The sequence below is a fragment of the Rhinatrema bivittatum genome, chromosome 3 (genome assembly GCF_901001135.1).
Source record: "Rhinatrema bivittatum chromosome 3, aRhiBiv1.1, whole genome shotgun sequence".
Classification (NCBI taxonomy): domain Eukaryota; kingdom Metazoa; phylum Chordata; class Amphibia; order Gymnophiona; family Rhinatrematidae; genus Rhinatrema; species Rhinatrema bivittatum.
The window spans coordinates 553,156,843-553,169,283 of record NC_042617.1 but is presented as its reverse complement, the minus strand read 5'-3'; the positions used below and the strand labels follow the sequence as shown (position 1 = coordinate 553,169,283).

Below are 12,441 nucleotides of genomic sequence, written 5' to 3'. Positions count from 1 at the left end.
ATTTAAATTCAATGTTTCCATGATCTGCAGGATGTGGTCTTCCAGGGCAATCATTTCCCTGATGCCAGTGTCACTATTTTTGAAGCTGCCTGCCTTCTACTACAGGACAGTATTAGGATAAAACACCCCATATGCTCCGCACTGACATGGGGTTGGGAGCTGCTTGCCTGTCAAATCACTGGATGAAGGGGCTAAAAGTCAGCTTGAGAGACAAGGAGGGAGAACTAGGTTGGGATTGTAGACAGAACAAAATGAAGAACCAGAAAAGAGATAGGGTGGGAGGAGAAACTTGTATTTTTTTTCTTTTTGCAAAATATTTTTCTGGGAACAGTGTAACCAACAAAGAAGATGGGAGATCTAGGCTGATTTCAAACTACAAACAACATGGTGACACCAAAACTCCCATGCTGGTACATAATAGGCATGTCAGGTAGGCATATTACCCAAGATAGTATATCAGAGGCAAGAAAGATAGGCAGTGCAGGAGCAGCAAGACCACAAAGGTTGTTACATCTGGGGCATGACAGGTAGGCACAATAGCAGCAAGACTCTTAATGTGGTATATCAGAGGTGTGGCAGGTAGACAGAGTAGTGGGAAGACCCATAAGGTGGTATAACAGGGGCATGTTACAAGCAGATCACAAAGGTGGTACAGCTGGGGCTTGGCAGGAAGGCACAGTAGCAGCAAAGCCCTCTAAAGTGGTATATCAGCAGTATGGCATGTAGGCAAAGTGATATCAGCAAGACCCCTAAGGTGGTATATTAAGGGCATGGCAGGTAGGCAGAGCAGTAGCACAAAGACACCTAAGGTGGTACATCTGGGGCATGGCAGGTAGGCGTGCAGCAGAAAGGCCCTTACAGTAATATATCAGTGGCATGTCAAGTAAATACAGTAGCAGCAGGACCCCTAAGGTGGCATATCTCGGGCATGGCAGGTAGGCAGAGTAGTAGCAGCAGCAAGATCCCTAAGGTGTGGTACATCTGGGGCACGATAGGTAGGCAGATTGAGAGCAGCAAGACTCCTACAGCCAGACTGCGGGCTCGTGTGCCCAGTATTCCAGTGCATCCTTGATAGGCTCTGCGAGATAGTATTCCACAGAAATTTCTGCTCTGGTCTCCTTTGCTGGGGGTGGGCCAAAGGTCCCTCTTGCCAGCAACCCTAGCTATGACTCATGTCAGGAGAGATGTTTTTTTGTAGGCAATATAGCTTTGGTGTATTGTGGGGGAGGAAGTGGTAGCTGATAGGGCGCTGCTCCTGCTGCCTGAGGTGGTCACTTGTTCCTGTGCTACTTCCCCACTGTGTCTCTGCTTCTGGTGTTCCTGTTTACATACCCTAACTACCTTCATGAATGTGAGATATTGGGATTGGAGGCACATTGGGTGATTTCACTCCCTCCCCCCGCCATAACAGTCTGTTACAGGGTAGCAGAAGGTTGTTCTCTGCTGAATTAAATTCAGCAGAGCTGGAAGGCAGCAGATCTTAGCTAGCCTGCTACCCCTAAATGTATGCCATGCTAGGCATAAATCTAATGGGTGCCTATTGAGAAACCCAGGCTGACTGGAGGGCGAGACTCTCTTTCACCTGTGGATCACAAAGTGTAGCAAGCATATATTGTTTTCTGTGAGAGGTTTCAGTCTTTTCACTGCTGCAGCAAGAAGTCTAGAAACTGAAGTACGTCTGCTCCTATTCCCTCTGGCTCACAGAAGTTCTCTAATTTTTCCTCCAGAATATTTATTATAGGGATGATCCTGCCCAGAATGGTGCTCCTGGAACTCAGATGCTCTATGGCAGTGCTTCTCAACCAGTTGTGTCGCGACCCACTAGTGTGTCGCCAAACACCGGCAGGTGTGTCGCGTCTCCCGGTGTCCCATTACCCCGTTCTACTTTCCTTCTTCCTTTTTCCAGCCCCCATGGGCCAATTGGAAGCCTCCTTTCTTCCTACCCCCATTTCCCAATGGGAAGCCTCCTTCATTTTGCCTGTCCCCACACAGGCCAATCGGAAACCTCCTCCCTTCTACCTACCAGTGGAAGTAGGAAGAAGGGACGGAAGCCTTTGATTGGCTGGTGCTGATTTTGTTGAAAAGTTGGATGAAAGATGAAATTACTAAATTTTAAGAGGAGAACTGCTGGAGAGGGTAAGTAAAGGTGGCTTTTTAAGTTCATTTTTCTTGATTGACTACCATTTTAAGTATTGCGTAGTATGTGATGTGTCTGCTGTTTGAAATATTTTATTGGTGTTTGGTAAAGCTTTCAAAATTTGCATTAATCTTTAATTATTGGATATTCTATTCATCAGCTGTTTTGAAATTATCTTATTTGCACGCGCGCATTGATGGAGGGAGGGGGCGCCGAAGAAGTCTCTTGCCCCGGGCGCCAAATTGTCTAGCTACGCCACTGGTTGGTATGGGAGGTTTACTACATTATCATGGTAATTCTGTTTACTCATGACTTTCTGAGGGTCAAGCCCACATCCAACAAGCCTTACAATAGGCCTAATAGAATATGGGATCCAAGTGTCTTTTTTGCAGGGTTTTCTAGTTGGCATCACAGTATTGCTTGAGAATATAATATACATGTTTGATATTTTTACCTCAGAATGTACCGTGAATGTCCTTTTTCATGTAAAATCTCCCTTTTGGGTCAAGAAAGCAGTTCATAAATGTTGATAGAGCAGGATATAAAAATTTAAATAAATAAATAACATAAATAAATGCATAATTATTAATTGTGTATGAGGAGTGCAGGCCAGCTGGAGATGGAGTGCATGAGGCAGAAGGATGTAAGATTCTCCTAGGGCATCTAATACCTTTTATACCAGCCCTGAAAGAGTAATGTCTCACACAGAGCTCTCTCATTCACCCATTTCCCAAATCCTCGGGGGAAGCATGTTGGCAGGGTTGCCAGCTTCTTAGAAATATTATCAATACTCTATCTGCCATGCATCGGGGTCAGGATTCCAAGTCTCCCTCTTCCCCAACATTTCAAATAACTACAACGGTCAGACTCCATGAAACCACGTCCCCCCAACACACATTTGGCTCTCTCCGTGATTCGATCTACTCCATGCCTCAGGCAGCAGATTGCCTTGAGCTGTTCCTGTTCCCAGATATTGAGAGCAGAGCATTATTTTCTATCCCTATTACTTTTAATTACTGGATGTTATTTGATGTCTGCTGTTTTGAAATATTTATTCCTTTCATTACATTGGTTGGTGTTTTATATTTCTTGATTTTTTTTGTTTGGTGTTTTATGTGGAATGATGATCTTTCTGTTTTTCCACTGTTGCACTGTATACAGAATTTGGCTTGTTGTGGCTTCTAGTTCAGTTTTTGTCTGTACATTTCTATTTATACTGTATGGCCTGTGTGGATGAGGATTTGTGTTCTGCATGTGTTACCAAGGTGAGGTATTTTGCTAGTATGTAGTTTCTGTGTAAGGATCTATAGCAGCCTGACTTGTTCGGTTTTCCTAATTGGTGTTTTGGTATTTTAGCGCCTGGTATAATATTTCCTATGTGGCCTCTTCATAGGTATGGTTGTTATTGTTTGAGTCCAGGGAGTTAGTGTTGTTATAGTATGACAGGTTTGATATATAGGTTATAAGTTTCTTTTTGTTAAGAGTTTTGTGTTTCTTCACAAAGTGATTGGCAGTGGAAGGTGCTTGTACTGTGGATGCAGATTTGTTACAGAATTGGAGATATAGGATTAATATTGAGATTCTGCCCTTTTTGTATAGACTTTAGATTTCACTCTCATATCAATATATAATAATTGGTTGAATGAGGCTATCAAATAATTTTAATGGTTGTTATACTGAGAGGTTAAAACTGGCTTGGATTTCTTTTTTAAGTTGCACAGAAAGACCTTGGGACTTTTCATATTTCAGGGCTGGCCATCTCTGGTCCTCAAGAGCCACAAACAGGGCAGGTTTTCAGGATATCCACAATGAATATGCATGAGATATATTTGCATACAATGGAGGTAGTGAATGCAAATCTAACTCATGCATATTCATTGTGGATATCCTGAAAACCTGGCCTGTTTGTGACTCTTGAAGAGTTGAGTTGGCTATTCCTGTCATATTGTATCTTTATGGCCAATTTAAAGGTTGATATACAAAAGGGTAAATAACTACAACTCTCTATCCACTTGTCGTATAATTACATATAATATAGAGAGCCCAACAATAATATATGAAATACAAAAATTTTTTATTTAAAGATATCGCACAAATATACCTATATAGACAATAAAACTAAACTAGCACACTCACACATTCATACCCACAAATTAAAAAATATGTTGTATTGAGATACAATATATAACTTAGTTTATGTTACCAATAGAAGTATACAAATAATATTTCAATTGAAACTCAATAAATTATTGTAAACTTTGAATTAGAATTATGTACTGTTTGTGTCCGACAAAAGCAGATGCAAGATCTCTTCGTTTCACCCCCGTCTTTTGGGGCTTCCTCAGGGACTGATGTAAATATACACTTTATAAGTGTATTACCACACTGCAAAGCACATATCAACAATTGATTAAACCATTCGAAAAAACATACATTATCCTAACTATTGCACTTCAAACACATATACCAACCCAAATTTGCTAAAAACCTGTGACCAGTGACAAACACATATCCATAACGCCACTTGCCCCGACATTAAACACCACAAACCATATAACCCACCACACATAAAAACAATTTTCTGTATATCTTATCTCACTTATTTTTCTGTTATTTAAATCCTAGAATCTACTCCGCTTTTAATGACAACAAAAATATATCTTTATTTCCTATACCGAAACCCAAATATATTTAATACAGGCTGTACCTACCTGAATCACAACAGTTTATTCAACCTCTTATACTTCGAACTCCTTACAAGATTCCTTCAGCACAGCGTTCCCCTATATTCATTAGTCATGACTCTCGGCCATCTGAATTTAGCGGCGTTTCGTTTAACCCTTACGGTTTTCTAAACTTCCTTGCTTCTTACAGGTTGATCACATAGAAACCGCCGACCTATGATCTCAAGCCAAACATATTCTGCAACAATATAACCAAGAATTAGTTATAAAGAGTAAAACAATGTATCCTCCGCCCCAAACTGCCAAGATTACAGACTTTCAACACTCACGTCTAATCGGAAGTGACGTAGCACGACGTCACCCGCTGAGAAGTAGACTGCTAAGCTTCCCAACAAGCTTATATAAGCAGAGAATTACGCCGTCGAATAATTAATTAAATTATTGAACCTAACCAACATCATTCCAATCCCCATGTTTCTCAAAAACAAACTTTATAGAATTTACCCCTAAGACCTACCACGAACCAGACCTACCACGAACCATACCTAATAAGCCTAGAATAAACATCCAAAGGATATCATATCCATATGTTAATAGAATGCGTTCCATTCAATAGGTCCATTCAACCCCAAAGGGGCAATCGTACGCCAACTATAAATGAATTGCTGTTCAGGTTAAGGAAAATTGAACAGCAATTCATTTATAGTTGGCGTACGATTGCCCCTTTGGGGTTGAATGGACCTATTGAATGGAACGCATTCTATTAACATATGGATATGATATCCTTTGGATGTTTATTCTAGGCTTATTAGGTATGGTTCGTGGTAGGTCTGGTTCGTGGTAGGTCTTAGGGGTAAATTCTATAAAGTTTGTTTTTGAGAAACATGGGGATTGGAATGATGTTGGTTAGGTTCAATAATTTAATTAATTATTCGACGGCGTAATTCTCTGCTTATATAAGCTTGTTGGGAAGCTTAGCAGTCTACTTCTCAGCGGGTGACGTCGTGCTACGTCACTTCCGATTAGACGTGAGTGTTGAAAGTCTGTAATCTTGGCAGTTTGGGGCGGAGGATACATTGTTTTACTCTTTATAACTAATTCTTGGTTATATTGTTGCAGAATATGTTTGGCTTGAGATCATAGGTCGGCGGTTTCTATGTGATCAACCTGTAAGAAGCAAGGAAGTTTAGAAAACCGTAAGGGTTAAACGAAACGCCGCTAAATTCAGATGGCCGAGAGTCATGACTAATGAATATAGGGGAACGCTGTGCTGAAGGAATCTTGTAAGGAGTTCGAAGTATAAGAGGTTGAATAAACTGTTGTGATTCAGGTAGGTACAGCCTGTATTAAATATATTTGGGTTTCGGTATAGGAAATAAAGATATATTTTTGTTGTCATTAAAAGCGGAGTAGATTCTAGGATTTAAATAACAGAAAAATAAGTGAGATAAGATATACAGAAAATTGTTTTTATGTGTGGTGGGTTATATGGTTTGTGGTGTTTAATGTCGGGGCAAGTGGCGTTATGGATATGTGTTTGTCACTGGTCACAGGTTTTTAGCAAATTTGGGTTGGTATATGTGTTTGAAGTGCAATAGTTAGGATAATGTATGTTTTTTCGAATGGTTTAATCAATTGTTGATATGTGCTTTGCAGTGTGGTAATACACTTATAAAGTGTATATTTACATCAGTCCCTGAGGAAGCCCCAAAAGACGGGGGTGAAACGAAGAGATCTTGCATCTGCTTTTGTCGGACACAAACAGTACATAATTCTAATTCAAAGTTTACAATAATTTATTGAGTTTCAATTGAAATATTATTTGTATACTTCTATTGGTAACATAAACTAAGTTATATATTGTATCTCAATACAACATATTTTTTAATTTGTGGGTATGAATGTGTGAGTGTGCTAGTTTAGTTTTATTGTCTATATAGGTATATTTGTGCGATATCTTTAAATAAAAAATTTTTGTATTTCATATATTATTGTTGGGCTCTCTATATTATATGTAATTATACGACAATTTAAAGGTTGGGCAGGGGCTTGATTTGTGTAAATGTCACTTTGGCTTGCCCCGCTCAGTTCTTGGTTTGTCTCCCTGTTGCCACCCCAAATACTTCTATCTAGAAACATCACTGCTTGCTGGTGCTCAAGAATCGTACCCCTGTCCCTCGACCTCCCCCCACTCCTCCCACTCCGTCACTCTGTCCAGGTCTTTCCGGAGCAGGCGTGATTCCTTTGCACTTCTGCCTTGCTGCTCCAGCATTTCAAAATGTCCACGGCTGCCATACAACATAACGGTGCTGACCTTGGGTTGACTGGTGCTATGATGAGCTGTTGGAACAGTGGGGTAGGATTGATAGAGGATCAATCCTGCCTCTGAAAGACCCAGACATGTGATAGGGTAAGGGATTGGATGGGAGGAGATCAGGGGTACTACTGAGGTTTGGAAAGGTCAGGTGAAGTGGGTTTGGTCGGCAGGGGAAGGGACCAGACTTTTTTTTAATGAAATTGATTAATGCTGGTGGGGTGCACACACCCTATCAGCTCTCTGCCTCAGAAGCTGTGGCAGTAGTTGAGTCTGTGCATCAGTGACTAGCAGGGAGCCCATGCACACCTCACTATCTAGTGCATTACATATAGAGAAGATTCTACCACAGTCTATGGTAAATATATAATTGTACATCTTGTTCCAACTGGTTCCATTCTTCTTTATTCACCATCTTTCTCCTCAACACTCATCTCCTTGTATGAATACATGCATCTTCCTACTCATATAAAGCATTCTAAACTAAATTGCTGTTTTCTAGATAAGAATACATGAAATTAGCTTTTTTTTAAAGAAATTGTGGGTTAGTGGTTGAGTGTTGAGTGTTGTGGGGGGGGGGGGGGGGGCATACACTGCTAGGGTCAGATTGGGGAAGGAGGGGGCAGACTGTGCAGGGTTAGGCCAGTGATGAGGGACACTGTGTGTGGAGGTTGGACCAGTGTGGGCAGTCATAGTATTTGGGGGGGATGAAGGGGACCCAAAACATCTTCTGGACTAATGATGCAGATGGGAGAAGCTCTGGGGGATCCTTGTTGCCCAGAATCCTTTGTTTAAGTGAGTTTGTATGGGGGAGGGCTTTTGTTTAGTTTAGATTTTTCATGGTATTTTTTCCAGTCATTTCACTATTATCAATGGGAGGAGGGTCTGAAGATGCTGGGGTCCAGCTGGTGATGGGGGCAGACTGTGCTAGGGCTCAGCTGTGGAAGGAAAGGGGAAGACTGTGCTGGATTTGAGCTGAAGAAGGAGGGGGCAGTAGGGGTGTGCATTCGGATTGACCGCATTAGTAAAACGCAACTCATATTTTTTTTTTACTTAAAAAATTGATTCGACATAAACGATCGGATTTCCCACATATCGAACATAGATATGTTCGATATGTGGGAAATCGCGATTGTTGAGCCAAAATAAAAATATAAACCCCCTCACCCTCCTTAATCCCCCCCCCCGACTTACCACAACTCCCTGGTGATGGAGCGAGGAGTGAGGACGCCATTTCTGCAATCCTTGGCGAGAAGCATGTGACGTCGGCGGCACGTCGAGTGACGCCGGCGTCACGTGATTCCCGGCAAGTTCGCGCCGGACGGCTCGTTCGGCCCAAAAAGAACTTTTGGCCAGCTTGGGGAGGCCCCCCCAAGCTGGCCAAAAGTTCTTTTTGGGCCGAACGAGCCGTCCGGCGCGAACGAGCCGGGAATCACGTGACGCCGCGTCACTCGACGTGCCACCGACGTCACATGCTTCTCGCCAAGGATTGCAGAAATGACGTCCTCACTCCTCGCTCCATCACCAGGGAGTTGTGGTAAGTCTGGGGGGGGGGGATTAAGGAGGGTGAGGGGGTTTAAATTTTTTTTTTGCACATATGTACATATACCCAACTCATTGGATTTTTTTTATGTCCATATTGGCCGCAAGTGGGACCCCCTTTCGGACATAAAAAATATGAACATAAAATTTTGCTCTGCACATCCCTAGGGGGCAGTCTGTGATGGGGTTGAGATGAGGAAGGAAGGATGCAGACTATGCTGGGGTCGAATTGGGGAAGGGGGTAGACTGTGCTGGGATTGAAATGGGGAAGGATGGCGGGAGGCAGATTGTGTTGGATTTGGGCTGGGGAAGGAGGGGCAGACTGTCAGGGTTGGGGTCACTCACAATATGCAGGGATGTAGTTGGGAATGGTGGGTCACAGCATGCTGGGTTCAGCATGTGGGGGGTGGAGCTGGGGAGGGCAGATCATCATATTCTGGGGTTGGACTGTGGAAGGGGGGGGAGCAGGGAATGCTGGACCACAAGGGGTTCAGAGTGTGCTGAGGTCAGGATAGGGATGGGGGTAGGGTTGGATCTGGACCAGGAGAGGAGAAGGAGGGAACAGAGTCCTGGGGTGGGGTTAAGGAGGGGAGATCAAAGTGTGCTGAAGAGAGCAGGGGGTGCTAGGGTTTGCCTGGGGAGGGGGACAGAGGCTGTTGAAGAGGGAGATCAAAAAGTACTGGGTGGGGTAGAGGAGGGTGGAAGGGAGTGCTGGGTTCAAACTGCAGAGAAGGACAGTGAATAGAGGCCTCTGGGAATTTCAACAAGAGTCAGCTAGTAAATAAAAATACTACCTCCCATGGAGCAAAAGCAGATGGGTCCTTGCAGTTTCGATCCTTGCACAGATCCCCAATGGCATACGCTATAGCAGTCACTGCCAAGCGAGTACTGTACACAAACCCTGGTTGTACAAGATCACTGAGGAAATTCTCTTTGAGTGTCTGATTTCCCTGTGAAGGTTTGTACGTCCAGCTCCCTTTGGAATAATTGGAGATGCACTGGTTTAAATCATTGTCTTTCATATCTGAACAGTCTGACAAAAGTGCTGCGTATTGATTTAAGAGTTTGTTGTTCATGAATTGCTTCTGGCCCAGATTTTTTAAGAAGTTTTGAAATGCAGACACATTTCCGCTTTTGAATGTAAACCCGATCACCTTACCAATATTTTTGATGTTTGGAATGGAGCTGATTCTGCTTGCAGCGGACCAGGAGTCACTTGCAATCCAGGTTCTCTGTATTCTCCTCTCAATTGCTTTGTTAAACAGGTTGATGATGAGGTAGGGCTTCAAAAAGACAACAATAACATTTACCCTTGACTCCCTGGTAATGATATTCAAAACTTGATTTATCTTATTGTTAATAGTATTATCAGAAAGATGGGATGGCAAAATTTCTTTAAATGCAATGCAGACATTGAATATCATGGCTTGTATTCCAAAGTTCTCCAGAGCCAGGCGACCATAGTCATCATCTGTGGCTATCATTCCAATCCAGTTCCAGTCAAATTCATGGATCAACTTGGCCATAGCTCTGGTCTGATAAGAATCATTGGGTATGGTTCTTAAAAAGGATGGAAAGCGAATTTTGTCACTTAGAATTTCTGCAGATGCTGAATAACTGACCTAGAAAGTAAGAACAATTCAGGTACAAAATTTAAAAAGGCTTCATTTCAATCACATACCAAGACATGTCAAATAATGACTATTGCACAAGTTCTTAATGAACCTATTAAAAACAGAAAGCAATATAGAAAGATAGAATATGATGGTAGATAAAGACCAAACCACCCGTCCAGTCTGCCCATCCACACCCCCTGTTCAGCTTTAAAGTCCCTTATTCTCCCTCAGAATCTTGCATCCTTGTTCCATGTTTTCTTGAATTCTGATACTGCCCTCGCCTCCACTACCTCCACAAAGAGGCTGTTCCATGCGTCCACCACCCTCTTTGCAAAGAAAGATTTCTTTACATTACTCCTGATTCTAGCCCCTTTTACCTTCACCCCATGATGCCTTGTTCAAGAGCTTCCTTTTTGTTGAAAGAGGCCCACCTCCTTTGAATCTATTCCTTGTATATAATGAAATGTCGTTAATAAACCATCTCTTTCCCTCTTTTCCTCTAGGGTAGATATGTTTAGATCTTTATGCCCGTCTCCATATGCTTTATGATGATAACTGTTGAACATTTTAATATCTGTCTACTGGGCTGACTCCATGTGGTTTATATCTTTTTGAAGGGATGGTCTCCACAATTGTACACCGTACTCCAAATGAAGTCCTCTCAGAGACTTAATACAGAGGTAATATCTCCTTTCATCTCCCTGTTTGGTTTCCTTGAAATCATCAAATATGATAATCCCCAGATCCCCCTCTTGTATAATGCATAGAAAAACCTCACCCCCTACACTGTACTGCTCCCATAAAGGTGAATTTTAAAAGCCCAATGTGTGCCAAAATATTAGGGGATGCACAAATATGTTGGGCTTGCACGTGCCGAGCAGATTTTAAAGCTGGCTAGATACTTATGTATCTCTTTCCAAGCACACAACATTTTTTTCCCCCAAAACTGGGTGTGGCATGGGCATGGTCTGGGTGAGGCATGGGCATTCCTGGATTTTACATTGAAATAGGTCCCCTTCTGTGTAACTTTGCTTCTACTATGGATGGCGTGTAAGTAATAAAGCAAAAAAAAACAAAACACCAACTTAAACAGATCAGTGGGGTTTGAAGGGTCAGGGTTAATGGGGGGAAGGAGGCCTGTTAAACTAGGGGGGGTTTGAAATTCCTATCCTTTATCAGGGTGAACTGGGAAATTGGGCAATGATGTCGGCACGCATGTCTATTAAAATTTCCCCACTATGCAGTTGAAGTGGCATTTGCACACATAGACACATACCCACTTAAAATTGCATGCACTGTCAGCCTGTTTTATAACATGCATACATATACTCGTGTATGTTATAAAATAGCCCTGTCCCTGGGCATGAGCCAGCAAATACACACACATGTGTGCCCACGCGCCAGTTTCAAAGCTACCATCATAGGTTTTTGCAAAACAAATGCAAGTCTCTGCATTGTTTAGCATTAAATGTTAGCTTTCAAACTCTTTGACCGTTTCTGAAACTTCATTAGATCTTTCCTCATGTTTTTCACATGTTCCTTGGTGTCTACCGTGTTGCAGATTTTTGATCATCCACAAAAAGGCAAACCTTTCCTGACAGCCTTCCACAATAATCACTTATGGAAATGTTGAATAGAACCAGGGCAAAGACTGATCCCTGTGGTATAACACTGGTAACTCTTCAGAGTGAACTCCATTTACCATTACTCTTTGCTACCTCCCTCTCAACCAGTTTCTAACCCAGTTTAAACTAATAGTAAGACATTCAGGTGGCTAGGCCAGACAAGCAGGCTCAGATTTGGGATTAGATTCCTGATGAAATTTCTGTTCTAGAAAAGTAGATCTAGGAATTATCAGCATAAAGATGTTATTGAAAGCTATGGGAGGAAATTAGAGCACCAAGGGAATTAGACTAGAGAGAGCAGAGTAGAGGCCCCAGGACAGAGCTCTGAGGCACACCAATGAAAAAAGTGGGATAGCAGTGGAGGAAGAATCATTAAAAGTGTGATGGGAGAGGTAAGAGGAGAGCGAAGACAGAATGGAGATCCAAAATCCAAGTGAGGACAAAATATCAAGGAGTAGGTGATGATCAAATGTCAAAAACTGCAGATAGGTCAAGGAAGATAAGGATGGAAAAAAAGGCCTTT

At 42.3% G+C, this 12,441-nt stretch overlaps 1 protein-coding gene and 2 long non-coding RNA genes across 3 annotated transcripts in view; 1 reads left to right on the top strand and 2 right to left on the bottom strand.

Moving 5' to 3' along the window:
• Positions 1 to 12,441, bottom strand: part of LOC115088304 (G-protein coupled receptor family C group 6 member A-like) — a 104,348-nt gene that overhangs the window by 74,658 nt on the left and 17,249 nt on the right. The window contains exon 3 of the mRNA XM_029596444.1: positions 9,472 to 10,299. Within this exon, the coding sequence (XP_029452304.1) occupies positions 9,472 to 10,299 (828 nt within the window). The remainder of the gene's footprint in view (positions 1 to 9,471; positions 10,300 to 12,441) is intronic.
• On the bottom strand, positions 4,259 to 5,216 carry LOC115088306. The gene is made up of 3 exons (XR_003855747.1): positions 5,151 to 5,216; positions 4,849 to 5,059; positions 4,259 to 4,522 (listed from the first exon to the last, which is right to left on the bottom strand). It is a non-coding gene; the product is annotated as an uncharacterized LOC115088306 (long non-coding RNA).
• LOC115088305 lies at positions 5,784 to 6,741 on the top strand. The gene is made up of 3 exons (XR_003855746.1): positions 5,784 to 5,849; positions 5,941 to 6,151; positions 6,478 to 6,741. It is a non-coding gene; the product is annotated as an uncharacterized LOC115088305 (long non-coding RNA).